This window comes from Salmo salar, chromosome ssa09, assembly GCF_905237065.1.
Source record: "Salmo salar chromosome ssa09, Ssal_v3.1, whole genome shotgun sequence".
Lineage (NCBI taxonomy): Eukaryota > Metazoa > Chordata > Actinopteri > Salmoniformes > Salmonidae > Salmo > Salmo salar.
Genome location: NC_059450.1, coordinates 6527098 through 6547345, shown reverse-complemented (window position 1 = coordinate 6547345; position 20248 = coordinate 6527098). Strand labels below are relative to the sequence as shown.

At 43.6% G+C, this 20248-nt stretch overlaps 1 protein-coding gene across 1 annotated transcript in view; it reads right to left on the bottom strand.

The window, feature by feature from the left end:
- Nucleotides 1–240: 240 nt before the first annotated feature.
- The window catches only part of LOC106610589 (brain-enriched guanylate kinase-associated protein-like), a 28412-nt gene continuing 8404 nt past the window's right edge, over nt 241–20248 (bottom strand). The window contains exons 3-6 of the mRNA XM_014209975.2: nt 17806–17872; nt 7578–7685; nt 4671–4754; nt 241–1919 (exon numbers count right to left, since the gene is read on the bottom strand). Coding sequence (XP_014065450.2) covers nt 372–1919; nt 4671–4754; nt 7578–7685; nt 17806–17872 — 1807 coding nt within the window. The 3' untranslated portion in view covers nt 241–371. The remainder of the gene's footprint in view (nt 1920–4670; nt 4755–7577; nt 7686–17805; nt 17873–20248) is intronic.

Below are 20248 nucleotides of genomic sequence, written 5' to 3'. Positions count from 1 at the left end.
CTTCACCGGATTACAAAAACATCTCAAATCCACACCAACTGTGTATTTGCCACAGAAAACATGGAGATGTACATAATCATGCATAAAAGGAAGAGCTGGTAACGCTACTTCAAGCTGACCGGTATAATTGTCTTTTTTTATTACTTGTTATAAGCACGCATGAGCTTTTATTTCTTATTACAAGGGTTACAATATGTTACGTCCTTTTATGAAGCATATTTTCAACTTGCTCAAAATTGCTGTTATTTGGTCATTGAGATAATGTTAAGACTTTTTAGAAGGGGTCATACGTGCTTATGACAAGTCTTACAATTAATTATAACCGCATCATAATGCATTATACCTGTCAAGTCTAAGTGTTACCAAGCTGTTCAGTTCAGGAGGGTGCCGTACAGCTGGGCCTTGGTAAGACTGTCCTTCCTGTTAAGTCCTGTTCCTGTGCTTCCAAATTTTTGGTGGTGTTGAGAACTCTTCCTGGGAACAGCTAGGCTCAGGCTGGGCCTCACTCTCTCCCTCTGGTAGTGTTGCTGCTGCAGACCGGAGGCTTCCAGGGAGCTTTGGTGGTGTAAGGACTCGGCCAAGCTGTTGGGGCTCACATCCACATGTTCCTTGTTCATGGTCCCCCGTGCCGCTCCAGCCGCCCCGCTCTCCTTGTCTGTCAAGCTTCCTGAGAGGAACTGGCTGCACTCTGAGTCCTGGCTGTCCTCCTTGGCTCTGTAAAGGTGCTGGGGCTTGCCCCGTAGGCCCATGCTGGGGTGTTTGGGACTGGGTGAGAGTCCGCCACCACCGACAGCAGCGGCCAAGCACTGATCCTGCACATGGCTGTGGAGAGCGACGTTGTCGTCCCCCTCCTGGAAGCTACTGTAGAGCAGCCCCAGTTTGAGCTTGGCTGGGCCTATGGTGAAGTGCTGCTCGGAAAAGCTGTAGGGAGACATGCGCCCCGGATTGCAGTTGTAGGAGTACGAGTTGATGTCCTCTACACTCAGCTGCCTCCAGCTTCCAGACAGTTCTTCTTCGGTGGGGACATCTATGCTGGCCTGGCTGTCAGAGCGCTCCACCGCCCGGGGTCCTCCTCCACCCTGGGCCAAGCCCACGCTGTGCGAAGATGCTAGGTGGGGCGAGTGGTACGGCTCACTGTAGCTGCAGGACGGCGTGTGCACGTACGCTGGCGAAGAGCCGCCACCGCCTTTCGCTGGGTTGGGGGAAGGCGGCATCGCCATGTGCTGGAAGCTGTGGGACTTGGGGAAGAGGCTGTGGCTGTGGCTGGGAGGGCTGTCCTTCTCATAAGAAGAGGTGCTCTTGCACTCACCGTACCCCCCATCACGCCAGTCCATGTAGAGCGCCTGGTGGGAGGAGGACATGGTGCTGCTGGGGCCGCCACCGCAGCCTTCCCCTCCCTTCTCCTCCTCGGACGCCTGGCTGAAGCTGGAGTAGGAGCTAGAGGCTGGCAAGGAGCCCACCGTAAACTCTCCGTGGAAGGAGGGGGGCCTGTGTTGGGAGAATGTACCTGAATGGAAGGCCACCTCCTGAGGGTTGGAGTTCTGGGCCTGGAGGAAGAGACCCTTGGGAAGGCCATGGACCTCTACGCTCTGCCTGCGCTCCTGCCAGCGCTCAGGGCAGTAGAGGGCCGTGTCGCTGCAGTACAGGTCGGCAGTCCGGTAGGCGGTACGGCGCTGAAGAATTTCACTGCCCACGCTATTGGTCACGAAGTCATGGTCATGCCCCTCGTCCACCAATGGCTGGGGGCTGGTTGAGCGGGTGACTGGGCAGCTGCTGCCCGGCTCGGGCTTCTCTAGCACCTTGGCGATGACGGCGGTGGGCACAGCATCGGAGTAGGATGAGTGGCACAGCGCCATTGTGACGCCGCATCCGTGCTTCTCTATGTGGGAGCTCACCCGCTCCTGGAAGTCAATGGGCAGCTGGAAAGAGAGAGCGGGATGGTGAGGAGAAATTCTAAGAGAGGAAGGAAAGAAACCTGGATAGCCAAACATAAAGGAAGAAATGGGACTGAATTTAAAAGATGGATTCAGAAATTACAGCAATAAATAATGGAGGACTACTACTGCTCTAACAAAGTAATGTTTTAGCTATTTTACCAGCATAACGTTGTCGACAACAAAGCATTCCTAAAAATAGACTGCATATAGATTCATACAATGCTGACAACCACTATCAAATCTCCCCATTCATATTCACAACCACGCCATTATCGAATGCTTGCCACATCCACACAGCTGTTTTTGTCAATGCTGTTCCCTAGACTCCAATCTAGAGTTTGAGTTTAGAGAAGTAATTTATTATTGTGTGTTTACTCAGACCAGCTCGGACACCCGTTGGGACTTTCACTACCCTCTCCAATGAACTTGTCAGAACTTTGCTGACCACAACCCCTCCATTGCTGTGCTTTGGCCCTTCTTTTTCTAATTTCTCAGTTTACAATCGCTAAGTTGAAGGATACGTACATCAGCATGGACAGAGGTACATCAAGACACACACTTTCATCAATACACACTTGTACAATGCCTTCAAAGTATTCATGCTCTTTGACTTATTCCACATTTTGTTGTCACAGCCTGAATTCAAAATGGTTAAAAAAAATTGTTCTCACCCATCAACACATAATACACCACACCAAAGGTTTGTACATTTATTGAAAATGAAATACAAAAATATCTAATTTACATAAGTTTTACCCCCACCTGAGTCGATACTTTGTAGAAGCACCTTTGGCAGAGATTACTGCTGTGTCTCTTTCTGGGCTTTCCACATCTGGATTGTGCAACATTTGCCCACTATTCTTTAAAATGTTCAAGCTCTGTCAAATTGGTTGTTCATCATTGCTAGACAACCAATCAATTCTTGCTGTAGATTTAAGTTGAAAATGTAACTCGGCCACTCAGGAACATTAACTGTCTTCTTGGTAAGCAACTCCAGTGTAGATTTGCCCTTGTGTTTAGGTTATTGCCCTGCTGAAAGGTGAATTAATCTCCCAGTGTTTGGTGGAAAGCAGACTGAACCAGATTTTCCTCTAGGATTTGCCTGTGCTTAGATACATTCTGTTTATTTTTTTAACCATTACCATCATACCCATAACATGATGCAACCACCACTATCCTCAAATATATGGAGAGTGGTACTCAGTAATGTGTTAGATTTGCCCCAAACATAACACTTTGTATTCAAGACAGAGTTAATTGCTTTGCCACATTTTTTGCAATATTACTTTAGAGTCTAATTGCAAACAGGATGCATGTTTTGAAATATTTTCATTAGTACAGGCTCCTTTTCAATCTGTCATTTAGGTTAGTATTGTGGCGTATCTACAATGTTGTTGATCCATTTTCAGATTTCTCCTATCACAGCCATTAAACTCTAACGGTTTTAAAGTCACCATTGGCCTCAGTGAAATCCCTGCGCGGTTTCCTTCCTCTCGAGCAACTGAGGAAAAACGCCTGTATCTTTGTAGTGACTGGGTGTATTGATAAACCATCCAAAGTGTAATTAATAACTTCACAATGCTCAAAGGGATATTCAATGTCTGCTTATTTTTTGGGCTATCTGCAAATATGTGCCCTTTTTAAATAACCTCCCTGGTCTTTGTGGTTGAGCTGTGTTTGAAATGAAATGCTCGACTGAGGGACCTTACAGATGTGTGGGGTAGAGAGATGAGGTAGTCAATAAAAAAAAAAACATGTTCAACGCTATTATTGTGTCCATGCAATGCATTATGTGTCTTGTTGAGCACATTTTTTATTCCTGAACGTATTTAGGCTTGCCATAACAAAGTGGTTGAATACTTATTGGCTCAACACATTTCAGCTTTTAATTTTTTATTAATTTGTAAACATTTCGAAAAACAATTACACTCTGATATTATGGTGTATTGTGTGTAGGCCAGTAATAAATAAATAAAAATCACTGGGAGCAGCTTAGATTTTAATTAGACCAGTGTTCAAGGTCTCCAGCTGAGAATAAAAAATATAAAATAGCCACTGTTGTTTTTTTATTGAAAATAGACACCCAGCAGAAAAATACCAGTGTTTAAAGTATGGAGCTATTTTTAGCAGCCTGCTTTCCCCATTTGAGAATTGAGTGGAAAAGTAGGTGAGACTGCAGGGTTAATGCGTAACTCCAACACGCCGTTTTCAGCAGCTTTCCCCGAGGGGCTCCTCTGTACACGATACATTTCTCTGGCTGGTAGCAGAGTTAAGTCCCAATGAAAATCATACAGCATCCCTTTGATCGCACTCAGCTATATTCATTGCTGCATTTTTGATGGATTCGTCAATGCTCTGGAATTGGTCACTTTGTCGACTCGAAAGGAGGAATGTGTTTTCAAAAGCCAATCACTGTTATTTCATCGGAGTATGGGGAGCCGAATGAGTCAACAGCTGTGGATGCTGATATCCTACAGTACCTCAATAACTCTGTCAATTTCATACCACAGCTGCATTACTACTTCGTCCATATATGCATGACCTTACATTTAAAAGATAGTCCCATGTCTTTGAGGAATTTTTATGAGGAACTGTGAGGATTTTCTCTCATACCTCACTTCCTACTCCCCTTCGAGTGGACTAGATGTTGTCTTAGACGGTTTGCACGGTGAAATCAACAGGGAAAATAATACGTGGGGCTATTTGTTAGTGTGAGTGGAGAGCAGAACTCACCTCAGATAGCTTGTGGGCTCTGTGGTGTGACTTGGAGCACTGGAGGAGCTGGGCTGCCAGGTTACAGTCCTTCCTGTAAAGGTCCTGGGAAATGGGAAAGATAAACACTGTTGAGTCATAGGTTGGGATGCCATGCAGACTAAGAACTGTATAAATTGTAATGGGAGTAACTGACCGACATTTGTTTCAAATAGGTTACTACATGTAATGACATGGTATTAATACAACAAAGTAGAATGGGACCAAACAGTCATTTCAGCATGTGGCGTTGCTAACCTACCAATGCTTGACAAACAAAAAAGAATGCCCCCCGAAAAAAATATTCCAGAGTGATTGCTACATCCTGAAGCTGTTTTTCCCCCTCAACCCTCTTGTGACAACCCCAAAAGTTTACTACAATTTAAAGCTCTGAGGGTCTAACACTTTGGGAGAACCCAATCGAAGTAACAAACGCGTCATTGGCCACGGAACAAATCCATCCACCCAGAAAATAGTGCTTGTTTTTCTCATCAGGCCCCTGTGGCGCTGACAATGGCATTAATGATCCGCAAAATCGTATTAACTCTGAGGAACTTTTTTCAATTGCAATACAGCTCTTCACTATTTAATTTCATTACGGGGCTTCTGAAATGGGCTCTTCTCCTCTGATCTAGAGGCTAGGCTAGTAAGCTCCCTCTCTGTCAGTCTGTATCCATGCTCTCGCTTTTCCACTGCAACTCCTCTGTGACACAGCAAAATCTGACAGCCCTCTCACAAACATCAACGGCATTTCTTTGACAGCTTCTATTCTCCTTCTAGTTAACTGTGGGCATTGTTTTTTTCTCACATACAGAACAATTGGGACTGTGGTAGTTTGAAGGCAACACAAAGACCTGTCTCGTCCAGTCATTGATGTCTCAATGTCAGCCATGTTTTTTCTCTCAGGACTCTGATGTGAAGAAGTTCCATGCTAACTGAGAGAATAGCTTTTGGTTGCAACCAGAGGAAAATGGCTAGCTGTGAAAGCTGTTGCTAACAGAAGTAGCTACCACCCAACTCTTCCTTCCACATCTGTAAATGCAGCCAGAGTCAACCTAATGGCTTATTTGGTCTTCCTCACATTAGAATCATTCTGCCATCTCCAATTAATTCAAAGCATTCCCTTAAGACAAAATTTCTGCCTTCTCCTCCTAACAGATAAAGTTCTCCTGTAAGACCCAATTCTGACCCCAATCAGCCTCCCTGGATTCAAGGGGATTCTCATCATGCCCAATGGCTCAGATATGTCTAGCTAGCACAGCAGCCCTGCAAAGAGCTAGGTAGAGCGCGAAGCTAGGCAGATGCTTGGGCGTTCACATCAATGAGACTAAGACCGTAGATTGACACAGTAGGTCCCCAGGGCTAAATCCAGACTCTAGCTTTAAACCTGCTTTCAGTCTCAAATCCCCTATTGATTTAGGAGTAACTACTGTACACAATACAAAACATTAGGAACACCTTCCTAATATTGAGTTGCACCCCCTTTTGCCCTCAGAACAGCTTCAATTTGTCGGGGCATGAACTCTACAAGGTGCGTTCCACAGGGATGCTGGCCCATGTTGACTCTAATGCTTTCCACAGTTGTGTCAAGTTGGCTGGAAGTCCTTTGGGTGGTAGACCATTTTTGATACACACAAGAAAATGTTGAGTGTGGAAAAACCCAGCAGCATTGCAGTTCTTGACACACTCAAAACAGTGCACCTGGCACCTACTACCATACCCCGTTCAAAGGCACTTATCTTGCCCATTCACCCTCTGAATGGCACACATACACAATTCATGTCTCAATTGTCTCAAGGCTTAAAAATCATTATTTTAACCTGGTCTCCCATTTAGCTACACTGATTTGAAGTGGATTTAACAAGTCACATCAATAAGAGATCATAGCTTTCACCTGAATTCACCTAGTCTGTCTATGTCAAGGAAAGAGCAAATACTTTATGCTGTGAAAAAGTATTTGTCGCCTTTCTAATTTCATCAACAAAGTTATGCAACACCCAATGCCCATGTGTGAAAAAGTAATTGCACCCTTAACTGGTTGTGTCACCATTTAGCTGCAATGACTCCAACCAAACGCTTCCTGTAGTTGTTGATTAGTCTTTCACGTCGCTGTGGAGAAATTTTGGCCCACTCTTCCATGCAGAACAGCTTTAACTCAGCAACATTTGTGAGTTTTCAAGCATGAACTACTCGTTTCATGTCCTGCCACTACATCTCAGTTGGGATTAGGTCTGGGATTACCACCACCATGCTTGACCGTTGGTAGAAGGTTCTTACTGTGGAATGCAGTGTTTGGTTTTCGCCAGGCACAATGGGACCCATGTTATCCATAAATGAGTTGAAGCAGTTCTGCATGTAAGAGTGGGCCAAAATTCCTCCACAGCAGTGTGAGAGATTGATCAACAACTACAGGAAGCATTTGGTTGCAGTCATTGCATCTAAAGGTTGCACTCAACCAGTTATTGAATGTAAGGGGGAAATTACTTTTTCACTCAACCAGTTATTGAGTGTAAGGGGGCAATTACTTTTTCACATAGGGGAATTGGGTGTTACATAACTTTGTTAATTCAATAAGTAAAATAAGTACAAAACATGTTTTATTTGTAAACAGGTTCACTTTATCTAATATTAGGTTTTGGCTGAAGATCTGATAACATTCAGTATCAAAAATAGAGAATTTGAGAAGGGGGCAAATACTTTTTCACGTGTCTCTCTCCACACAATAGCACTTCAAAGAATGTACTATCAGCGCAGGTTTTTATGTTGGGTTCATGTTATAGGTGGCACAAGTGGCAAGGCCACCACCAGGCATTGGTCGTCTAACTGGCTGTTCAGTTGTTTCAGTGATTCACTGATGCACAATGACTGGCGGCTATACAGTATACTCACATTGTCCTCTCTGAGCTTTTCAATTGTGATCTTGGCCTCCAGGAGGTGATTGTTGAGGACGATGATCTCCCGACTCAGCGCTCTTTTCTCGTCCTCATGGTGCTGGGACTAAAGGAGGGAAGAGAGGGAGGAGGAATTGAAAGACCAGGAAGAGAAAGGAGAGGGAGAAGAGGAGAGCAGCCAGTCAGTCAGTGTTCCTGCTCTCTAGGCCAGTAGCAGGTCTTAATTAAAATAAGATTTCACTGGCCAGTGCCCATATAAAACCAATTACTCTGCCAGGATGAGAAAGCATCAATCATAGTCCTGAGAAATGAAAGCGGTTAAAGCAATGGTCAATCTTTGACACCTTAGTATTTCCTGAGATTTAACCTCAAACAATACATGCCAACAAGATCCTTTCCCCCTCACCCAATAATTGTTAATCCTCTGTTGTGTGATTAGGATTTGACAAAGGATGCATCGTTGAGTCTCCACCGCACAAGGGTCACGATTGTTTTGAAATACGGGGTGGGGGAGCAGTTTAATAGAAGTCAATTAGAGGTCAGTTTAAGCAACGGGTTGGCATTGATATTCAAATCCATTCTGTAAGTCTCTCATTAATCTGCTCTGGCATGTTGCTTTGGCGGTCTCATTCAGGCACATTATGTTCCACATTGTAATCATATTTCACTCTGGGGGAAGGTGGGTCTTGCTATAGGCCTCCTACATAAGAGACTAACATGAGTCTCCTCCTGACATGAGTCTCCAAAGCTGCTAACGCCTTGTCCCCAGCTTTTTTCAGAGATTTTCACATCCCAAAACACCCTCTCACAAAACTAGCCCTTCCTAACGTGGAATGGGTTTGTAAAGTTGCCAGAAAGGTATTGAGCATGTCCACTCCAGGGAAGGTGGAAATTGTAAAAATGTGAGTTGTAGCCATTACATTTAGCTTGAATTTGAATGACTCCAACTGTTTCTTGGGTTTGTTGAATACCCTTATCTAATCTGCAAACGGTTTGGATTGACATTCAGCCGAGGGCTGATTAACATCCGAATATTGGAAATCGTCTAGAGGTTGCCCATAGATTAAAAGAGTGAAGGATATTATAGATTTGCATATGATGACTGACATGGTCATATTCCATCTTGGCAGTACAGTTTGAGGCTTTATTTAATTACAATTGTTGGGGTAGAGAGTGAGTAATGGCCTCCACACATATAAATACATTTGGAACATCTACATTTAAAAAGTCTAAATCAATTAAATATACACCATCACAAATAAATCCATGATTTATTTTAGGCAAGTTTAAAGAAACATTATGATATGAAGAACATGTATTTCAGAAGAACAATACGAGTTGTCTTACTGTACATTATCTGGCTATGTGCCATGCCATAGGCTGTAGGCTTGTTCATTTAGCAGACAAGATATGTTTATAAGTCCCGTGCCATTATTTTATACTATATGCTTTTATAGTAAGAAGAATATAATTGAACTTAGCTGAATAAAATAGAAAGGCAATTTTTTTCCCAGTCTGGAGTGAGTGTGTGCATATGAAGTGGCCAGTAGTGGAAAAAGTACCCAATTGTCATACATGAGTAAAAGTAAAGATACCTTAATAGAAAATTACTCAAGTAAAAGTGAGTCACTCAGTAAAATACTACTTGAGTAAAAGTCTAAAAGTATTTGGTTTTAAATATACTTAAGTATCAAAAGTAAAAGTATAAATCATTTCAAGTTCCTTATATTAAGCAAACCAGACTGCACCATTTTCTTGTTTTTATTTATTTATGGATAGCCAGGGTCATACTCCAACACTCAAGCATAATTTACAAACAAAGCATGTGTGTTTAGTGAGTGCCCCAGATCAGAGGCAGTAGGGATGACCACGTGTTCTCTTGATAAGTGCGTGAATTGGGCCAATTTCCTGCCCTGCTAAGCATTCAAAATGTAACAAGTACTTTTGGGTGTCAGTGAAAGTAAAAAGTACGTTAATTTCTTCAGAAATGTAGCGGAGTAAAAGTAGTCAAAAATATAAATAGTACATTTACGTCATTTAGCAGACGCTCTTATCCAGAGCGACTTATAGTAGTGAATGCATACATTTTTTTGTGGGTTTTTTTCTGTGCTGGCCCCCCGTGGGAATCGAACCCACAACCCTGGCATTGCAAACACCATGCTCTACCAACTGAGCTACAGGGAAGCTTTAGTAAAGTACAGATACCTCAAACTACGTAAGTAGTACTTTAAAGTATTTTTTACTTAAGTTCTTTACACCACTGGAAGTGGCTATGTTGACTGTAAAAATGATCCCCTCTCTCTGTGTGCTGGAGAAAGCAATGAAGGACAGAGGGGAGGAGATGGAAACGCAGGTGGTGAGATTCTGTGGATAAAGGTGATGTCAACCTATTAATTATGAAACTATAAAAAATTCCCTATTACTAGGCTATTCAAATACAATTCACTATAATTGTAGGCTGCAGTGTGTAATATGTGGTAGGCTATATATTGTATAACCGCACAATCATTTTAATTTAGGTTTTTTTTCTGGCTTGGGCTCATACTGTATATAGGCCTATGCATATGCATGTTTTGAATCACCTTAGAAAGCGCTGTCCATTTTGTTGTAAGGCTTTGAAAACATCTACCATGTTTTCCACTCAGTTTCAATTCTTCAAATTGATCAATCACAGTGAGGTGCGTTTTAAAAGCACATACTGTTTTGAGAAGTGTTTGATGTGATTTTCGATTGCATTTGCATTGATGTCAGAGTGGTTAGAGGGACAATAGAGCCCTGAGTACCATCCATTAGCGACCTGATGGTCATTAGCGAGTTTGGTTTTACTAATGCATGTCCAGAGTGCGTAAGAGGAGATTACCATCAATGGTCAAGTAGAATTTTACTGCAGTCATGACTCATGACTGCCATTGTGGTGGTAATATGGTCACCCCAACAGACCTAGTCATGGGCATCCAGTGACTGACTTGAGTACTTTTTTTGTTCCCCATAGAGTCGACAGTGTAGCCTACTGTACTTTCATCCACATCCAGCCAAAGTTTGATAATTTGATGTACCAATGCCTCACACAATGGGGCAGCAAGGACATTTACAGAGGTAGAGTACTTTTTTTTATCATAGACTGCAGAATACTACTGGGCTTATGTGAATATTGAAAAATCATATTTGTACATGCAGATGCCATCCTTGTCCCTCACTTTAGCACCTCAATTTGGAGCTAAATTGTGTTTTGCAGTGTTTTAAATTTTTACTTTTTTTTTTATATCCCCCTGCCTGTCTGTCCCCCCCCCGAGACGCAATTACTGTATACTAGAGTTGGGGAAGGAGAGAGAAAAATACAAGATTTACAGGCTTCTGAGAAAAAATACAATTTGTAACCTGGAAAAAAAAGGATATCAGCCTCTCAAGAAATAACTACCTGCTCAAAAGTTTTAAATGATCAATCGGTGTAAAATTCTCTGAAATGCCTACAAGTCTCTAAAGGATAGGGCTGGCCATATGTGACTTGAAAGCCAATTAATCTAAAGTTTGATGTGCTTCAACTAAATCTTTTAGGTTTTCTTTAGCTCCTTTTCCCTTCTGGCCCCAGTTCAATTCTTAGGGTGTGAAAGAGTATCTTTTGAAGGAGCTTTAGTTCATGTCTTTATCTAGGTCAAGTTTGATAGCTGTTTGAGATTTTTTCCGTCAATCCATGACAAGCCTGGCTAATGGTTAAGGGGTAATGCATGTTGGGTACGTCAAATGCTGAGAAAACTAGCAAGAACATAATAAACGGCTCTCTATACACCGGATGTGTACCAAACTCACTAAAAGTGGCATTAATAAAGCAAGCCTCTCTTGAAAAAGCCAAACCTTGACCCAGAAAATATAAAAAATTTATGAATAAATTAAATCGGCCAATATCGAATCTCCCATTACTCTCAAAAATTTTTGAAAAAGCTGTTGCGCAGCAACTCACTGCCTTCCCGAAGACAAACAATGTATACGAAACGCTTCAGTATGGTTTTAGACCCCATCATAGTGTAACAGTATTGCTTCCGTCCCTCTCTTCGCCCCAACCTGGGCTTGAACCAGGGACCCTCTGCACACATCAACAACTGACACCCACGAAGCATCGTTACCCATCGTGCCACAAAAGCTGCGGCTCTTGCAGAGCAAGGGGAACAACTACTTCAGGTCTCAGAGCAAGTGACGTCACCCGATTTAAAACGCTATTAGCGCGCACCACCGCTAACTAACTAGCCATTTCACATCGGTTACAATAGCACTGAGACTGCACTTGTGATGGTGGTAAATTACCTTTTAATGGCGTCAGACCGAGGCTCTGCATCTGTCCTCGTGCTCCTAGACCTTAGTGCTGCTTTTGATACCATCGATCACCACATTCTTTTGGAGAGATTGGAAACCCAAATTGGTCTACACGGACAAGTTCTGGCCTGGTTTAGATCTTATCTGTCGGAAAGATATCAGTTTGTCTCTGTGGATGGTTTGTCCTCTGACAAATCAACTGTAAACCTTGTTCCTCAAGGTTCCGTTTTAGGACCACTATTGTTTTCACTATATATTTTACCTCTTGGTGATGTCATTCGGAAACATAATGTTAACTTTCACTGCTATGCGGATGACACACAGCTGTACATTTCGATGAAACATGGTGAAGCCCCAAAATTGCCCTTGCTGGAAGCCTGTGTTTCAGACATAAGGAAGTGGATGGCTGCAAATGTTCTACTTTTAAACTCGGACAAAACAGAGATGCTTGTTCTAGGTCTCAAGAAACAACGAGATCTTCTGTTGAATCTGACAATTACTCTTGATGGTTGTACAGTCGTCTCAAATAAAACTGTGAAGGACCTCGGTGTTACTCTGGACCCTGATCTCTCTTTTGATGAACATATCAAGACTGTTTCAAGGACAGCTTTTTTCCATCTACATAACATTGCAAAAATCAGAAACTTTTTGTCCAAAAATGATGCAGAAAAATTAATCCATGCATTTGTCACTTCTAGGTTAGACTACTGCAATGCTCTACTTTCCGGCTACCCGGATAAAGCACTAAATAAACTTCAGTTAGTCCTAAACACGGCTGCTAGAATCTTGACTAGAACCAAAAAATTTGATCATATTACTCCAGTGTTAGCCTCCCTACACTGGCTTCCTGTTAAGGCAAGGGCTGATTTCAAGGTTTTACTGCTAACCTACAAAGCATTACATGGGCTTGCTCCTACCTATCTTTCCGATTTGGTCCTGCCGTACATACCTACACGTACGCTACGGTCACAAGACGCAGGCCTCCTAACTGTCCCTAGAATTTCTGGAGGCAGAGCTTTCTCCTATAGAGCTCCATTTTTATGGAATGGTCTGCCTACCATGTGAGAGACGCAGACTCGGTCTCAACCTTTAAGTCTTTATTGAAGACTCATCTCTTCAGTAGGTCCTATGATTGAGTGTAGTCTGGCCCAGGAGTGTGAAGGTGATTGGAAAGGCACTGGAGCAACGAACCGCCCTTGCTGTCTCTGCCTGGCCGGTTCCCCTCTCTCCACTGGGATTCTCTGCCTCTAACCCTATTACAGGGGCTGAGTCACTGGCTTACTGGTGCTCTTCCATGCCGTCCCTAGGAGTGGTGCGTCACTGACGTGATCTTCCTGTCTGGGTTGGCACCCCCCCTTGGGTTCTGCCGTGGTGGAGATCTTTGTGGGCTATACTCGGCCTTGTCTCAGGATGGTATGTTGGTGGTTGAAGATATCCCTCTAATGGTGTGGGGGCTGTGTTTTGGCAAAGTGGGTGGGGTTATATCCTGCCTGTTTGGCCCTGTCCGGGGGTATCGTCGGATGGGGCACAGTGTCTCCCGACCCCTCCTGTCTCAGCCTCCAGTATTTATGCTGCAGTAGTTTATTTGTCAGGGGCTAGGTTCAGTCTGTTTTATCTGGAGTATTTATCTTGTCTTATCCGGTGTCCTGTGTGAATTTAAGTATCCTCTCTCTAATTCTTTATCTCTCTCGCTCGCTCTCTCTCAGGACCTGAGCCCTAGGACCATGCCTCAGGACTACCTGGCCTGATGACTCTTTGCTGTCCACCCGGCCGTGCTGCTGCTCCAGTTTCAACTGTTCTGCCTGTGGCTATGGAACCCTGACCTGTTCACCGGACGTGCTACCTGTCCCAGACCTGCTGTTTTCCACTCTCTAGAGACAGCAGGAGCAGTAGAGATACTCTGAATGATCAGCTATGAAAAGCCAACTGACATTTACTCCTGAGTTGCTGACCTGTTGCATCCTCGACAACCACTGTGATTATTATTATTTGACCCTGCTGGTCATCTATGAACATTTGAACATCTTGGCCATGTTCTGTTATAATCTCCACCCGGCACCGCCAGAAGAGGACTGGCCACCCCTCATAGCCTGGTTCCTCTCTAGGTTTCTTCCTAGGTTCTGGCCTTTCTAGAGAGTTTTTCCTAGCCACCGTGCTTCTACACCTGCATTGCTTGCTGTTTGGGGTTTTAGGCTGGGTTTCTGTACAGCGCTTTCAGAGATCAGCTGATGTAAGAAGGGCTTTATAAATACATTTGATTTGAAGAAGCTTGGTAAACAAAAAAAAAGCAGAACGGTGGCAACAATAACCCAATTTGGTGAGCTGTATGTTCTGTGATGCCTATCCCCTGGGTGTAATTTGCACTTTTCATTGAAAAGCATTGACTAATGAGTGCACTGCGAATAGCACATTGAGAAATGTACGGCTCAGAAAACAGGCTCTTCTGGCACACTGGTGAGCACGGCAGAAAGGGAGCACACCCTGATGAGAACTCTAATTAGATGAAGAGTGTCAGCACCGCTCACTGCAGTGCCAGTAGGGCCGGGAGCTGCCTGCTTAGCCGGCATCTTGAAAGGCACACACACCCCTGCTTGTGTGCAAACACAAACATCTCCTTGATCACAAGGGCAATATTACCCTCAAGGTGCCATACTGTATGTGAATCATTCATTAGCTGTTAGCTATTTCGCCCCCAGATCGTGTGTGGTGGCTTTGGACAACAACAACACTAACAAAAACAACAACCACTCCAGGGGCCTCAGCCCCACTAATTACCTTGTTCACTGGTGTCATGAAGAAGCAAGCTAACCCTTCCTCATAGAACCAAGGCTTCATTAAGCTTTCCACTCTATTCTGATGGGCTAATTAAAGTAGTCATTAGAGTACACATTTGTTCTGGGGGCCTTGCATTCTACCAATCCATATACAGTTCAAAATGGTCTTTTACGAAATACTATTTTGTTCTATGAGCTTTTCAGCACTGACCAGGCAGACAGCTCCACAGCTCTGTCAACACTGGAGTCGCCACAGCCAGGGTCCAGGGAGGACTCAATTCCCCAAAAATTGGGCCAGGAGTTTTTCACTGACCATGTGACCTGACCAGGTTAAACTCTGGGCCCTAGTTGGGTAACATGGTCTGAAACAACTCTTGTCCCTATGCAAAATAATAGAAACCCTTTTGGAAATCCTCCCACTCTATTCTCTTGGTTGTGTTAATCGTTTGGTTTGTAGTTTTTTTCTAATGACCTTCCCCGTAGTTTCTCCTCCAGAACTTTTTAATTGCATGATTTGATTGAACCTCTTTGTCACCGTGTGTCTATCTAAGACCATTTCCTGCTCGAGAAATATTTTCCCCTTAAAATGCCATTTCGAGACATCAAAAGGAATGGCAATCACAATGAGGCATGCTTCTGAAGCAATCCTGTACTACTTCCTGTCATGAATGGTGACACCAAGGTCCATGGAAGCTAATTCCTTTGAAAAGCCAACCACTTCAAAACAAATGTTCACATGACTGGGATACAGTAGAAGTGTGTGACAGAATATGATTTGGGATAAATATTTTTGTCTGTTGTGACAATGCAATTCTGATTACTCAGACGTGCTAAAGAGCGATGGGTGAAGAAACAGCGAATAATACACAAATACTGTAGAACTGGTGTAAATAATATACAGTACTTTGTCTGGATCAATGTTTGAAAATTGTCATATAATGACATGTAATAGATAGGCTATTGATTTTCTTATACCTCAGCACCAATGGATATAATAGGCCTACAAAACATATAGCCCACAAATAAGCATATCTAGGGTCAATGTTGAGACAGTCGTATTCTATTAAAATGGCCACACGGAGAATCAGCCATTGACTCAAACTTGTGTTTTGATGAGATTAAAAATCTATTTTTAAACATGATACAGTCACACAGTATGTCTTAAATATGGACCTGAGGCCTGACCATGGACTCATCTTGAACAGTAATGACAGTGTCTTTGGGGTCTGAAGGAGGAACGAATTGGAAGGGGAGCTCTTGTCGGGGGAGATTGGGAGAGATATGCCCAGAAAAAGAAGTTGTAGTAGTTTTCTAACAAGGTCCTATGGCAGGTTCTATCACTTTGGACATGGATTGCGCTCCGTCTCTGATCATGTAATTGCTTTTAGAGTGGTGAGAGGGGCCTCTCGCCAAGGGAGACCGCATGTTCGGATCAATTATACTGGAGTTCTCATCTAAGATCTCAAACCACAGACCACATAGCCGATCACCAAGACAGACAGCTCCACCTCAATTCAGGAGGTGTATGGAATAATCAATATACCCATTCTTAGGTGTTCTTACTTTAAATATTTTCATGATATTTGTTCTTATCATTTTTACTGTTTGGCCTATGTTATATTGGCTGTATTTTACAAAACAAAGCTGGTAAGCCTCTTAGAACACTTCTTAAAACAAACACACACACTCACTCACTCACTCCTAGAGCCAATCTGTCCAAGCTCCAATTACAGGGGCCAAGGTGCCTCAGAGCCATGTGTGTGTGCACGTGCGTAAGTGTGTGCGTGAGATTGCGTCAGATGCTCGATTAGGTTCTGGGGGGAATGTATAAGGGAAATAAACTAACGAGACTAACGAAGTTTCAACCCCCCCTAAACGGAAGATCTCAAACAAAGCCCCACCCCTTCCAATAACGTTCTGCTTGAAATCCCCGCCCCCACGTTAAGTACCATCTTCACCCAATCCTGATAAGTCAAAATAACCAGTGACAGGAAAACCAAAGCACCAGAACTACGGTTGCTCATTAGTCGTTTCTTTCAGCAGTCTTTTGACAGACGTGACGCTACAATTTATGTTATGTAGTCTCTCCATGAGAGGGTGTGTGTGATGCAAGCGTGCATGCATACGTACGTGTGTGATGCTTGTGATGCCATGCTCTGTGTGTTGCTTAGTGAAACAGAGCTGGGGTTTTCCCTTTCATGCACTGACACCAGACCCTGACCAACAGGTCAGCCTTGTCAGCAACATTAATATTCTAAAGCCTTTTTATCTTAAAGGATATGAAATATTAAAACAACTCCATTGTAAATGCAACATAAGGTGCACGGCGGAGGTGTAACTATCAAGACATCGACTTGTGTATTTATCAAACGGAATCTAAAGCTAATTGGAATGGTTGCAGGGAAAGTAAACATGATTTCTCAATTCACTGGAGTGTGGCGCATATAAACCTGTCTGCCAGGCTGCCTTAAATAGAGCTTATTCCTTAGATGCTGTATTCACCAGGGGCCCCAAGGGTACCACCGGAGTGGCCGGTGGGGAGCGTAGAGCAAACCTCCATCCACCTCCTACATTATTTATGAGAACAAAGTGAGAGCTGAGGTACTTACAGGGAGCATTTGGACACAGCAAATCTATCCCTGTAGTGTCAATACCAACATCTTGGTAATGCACCTCCGCCACAACTGTGAAGAGGTGGAGACTCTTAGGAGTGAAGAAGTGCTTAAGGGACAGGACTTTATGGGCACACTAGGTGATGTACTGTAACACAGAGTAATGAAGGTAGGAATGCCAATTGAGGTTGAAATGTTGCCAATTCAAATGGTCTTCTCGCAGGTCTCGGAAGATTCCAGGAGACCTGAGGTGAGATGCTGTTTCTGAGTTTCTGAGTTGACACCAGTATAGACTGTCAGAGGCAGACACAATGCTGTTGGAGTCTTGCAACAAACTGCCAGGAACAATATAGTTGTTTTTAGGTCATTTCACTGTACATCAGCTCAGTGGAGTCAAATGTGAAGGATGATGTTACTTCAGTTCTGCTTGATTGAGCTTAACTGGCGGAACCAATCGAAGTGTCAGAAGTGAAAACACTGTGTGGTATTGGAGTGGGTGTCAGCAGAGTGTATGGCTGATCAGGTGTCTTACTGTCCTGTGCACCTTGTCCTCCAGGTCTTGATTGATCCTCTGTTGAGCTGCATAACTGCTCTGGATCCTGCAGGACAGGAAAGAGTACACATTGGTGAAACATATTCTTGAGTATGAATATGCTTTCAAAAGCAATAATTCATTGAATTTAATTCAAGATGATGAATATGAAAATCCAAAACTGTTATTTGAATTTCAAGATCATTCAATGGATATATCTGATTTACTGTACTATACTGTACAGTAATACTTTTTTTAGATGTGAATCCTCACAATTGAAGCATGGAAAAACACATTTCATGTGATGAAAGCAGAATAAAAATTTTTTAGGAGAGAAAAGGTGACGGAAAATGCATAGGACTTATGCATGACTCATGAATGAGCTGAGGATTTTGGCAACATTTCAGCGCTGCTCGAGGTGCGTTTCCCAGCACAAAACACTGTCTGGTCGGCTTCCAAAACATTAGTGGGCTTAATGGAATAAGTTGTTCTTCCACCTTCACCTTCCATTAGTTAAATCATTACCAGCATTAGGCTACTATCTCTTTCAGCACACAGTGCTTGCTGCACGTTGTTATCACTGGCCCCGGTCTCATGGGGGTTTGGATACAAGCATTTGGAGATTCATTGTAAAAAATGTCTGTTAAAGAAGAAGACGATGCTTTAGAAGTGGATTTGGAGGTTATATTTCAGGCTGCTCAACAATGATTGATCTCATAACACGTTCTATATTTTTTATATATATTTTTCTTTGTTTCCTGTCAAATTAAATTGTAGGCCAAAAAACATTGGTATTGCAGGGAGAGACCGGGGACAATTGTAACACGGGTTACAGAATAAACAACTCCAATTAGAAGCCACTTAGAAAGGTGTTATTCAATGAGCCGATGCTTGGTTACTGTCTTTACAAACATGCCTATGAAGATTTTGAAATTCATGAATCAAGTGATTATTGATCTGTGGAACATTCTCCATATATCTAACATACAATATATACTTGTTATCAGTAAGATAAGGTATTTTGATGAATATAGTTCATGACAATAATATATATATTTTTCTTCTTACAAGCCTTTAATTAGTATATTTGGGGTTAGTTGTAACACCGTGTTACAACTTACCCCTTACCTAAAATGATGTAGTATATAGACAAATTAAGATTTTTACATAAATGTTGGCAGTGCAACTGTCATATACTTCGTCGTCTGAAGAGGTGAAATCATCGGACCGATATGCAGCGGTTAGAATGCTCATCTTTTTATTAGAAGGGAAAAAATACTCATACAAAACAAACGACAAAAACAGTCCCGTAAGGTGCTCAGACTATACAGGGAAACAACCACCCACAAACACAAGTGAAAACAAACACACTTAAATATGGCCTCCAATCAGAGATAACAACAAACAGCAGCCTCTGATTGGAGGTCATTGACAAAACTAACATAAACATAGAAAAACTAGAAAACCACATAGAAATAGAAAACATAGAACATAAACCAAAAACCCCGAAACAAACTAAACAAACACCCTCTGCCACGCCCTGACCAAACTACAATAACAAACAACCCCTTTACTGGTCAGGACGTGACAGTACCCCCCCAAAGGTGCAGACGCCGGATGCACCGAAACACAAAACCCACCACAAAAATAATCCCAAACTAATGGTCCCGTGTGGATCAGTTGGTAGAGCATGGTGTTTGCAACGCCAGGGTTGTGGGTTCGATTCCCACGGGGGACCAGTACGGGGAAAAAATGTATGAAATGTATGCATTCACTTACTGTAAGTCGCTCTGGACAAGAGCGTCTGCTAAATGACTAAAATGTTAAAAAAAAGGGAGGGAAGGGAGGGTGGCCACCGTCACCGACGGCTCCCGTGCTACACCCCCCCCCCCCCCCCTTCCCCAATCCTCCAACTACGGAGGTGGCTCAGGCTCCGGCTTTAGTCCCCATTCTAACCTGCCCACCCCCCTTGAAGGCTCATGGCTGTAGACCACTGCTGAAGGCTGTGGGCTAAGGTGCGTCACTGGAGACCTCGGGCTGAGGTGCGTCGCTGGAGACTCCGGGCTGAGGAGCGTCGCTGCAGGCTCCGGACTGTGGGGCGTCGCTGCAGGCTCCGGACTGTGGGCTGTCTCTGCAGGCTCCGGACTGTGGGCCGTCTCTGCAGGCTCCGGACTGTGGGCCGTCTCTGCAGGCTCCGGACTGTGGGCCGTCTCTGCAGGCTCCGGACTGTGGGCCGTCTCTGCAGGCTCCGGACTGTGGGCCGTCTCTGCAGGCTCCGGACGGGGCACTGTCGCCGGAAGCTCTGGACGGGGAACTGTCGCCGGAAGCTCTGGACGGGGACTGCGCACTGAAGGCCTGATGTGTGGGGCTGGCTTTGGAGGCGCCAGACTAGTGACACGCACCACAACGCTAGTGCGAGGAGCAGGAACAGGACGTACTGGGA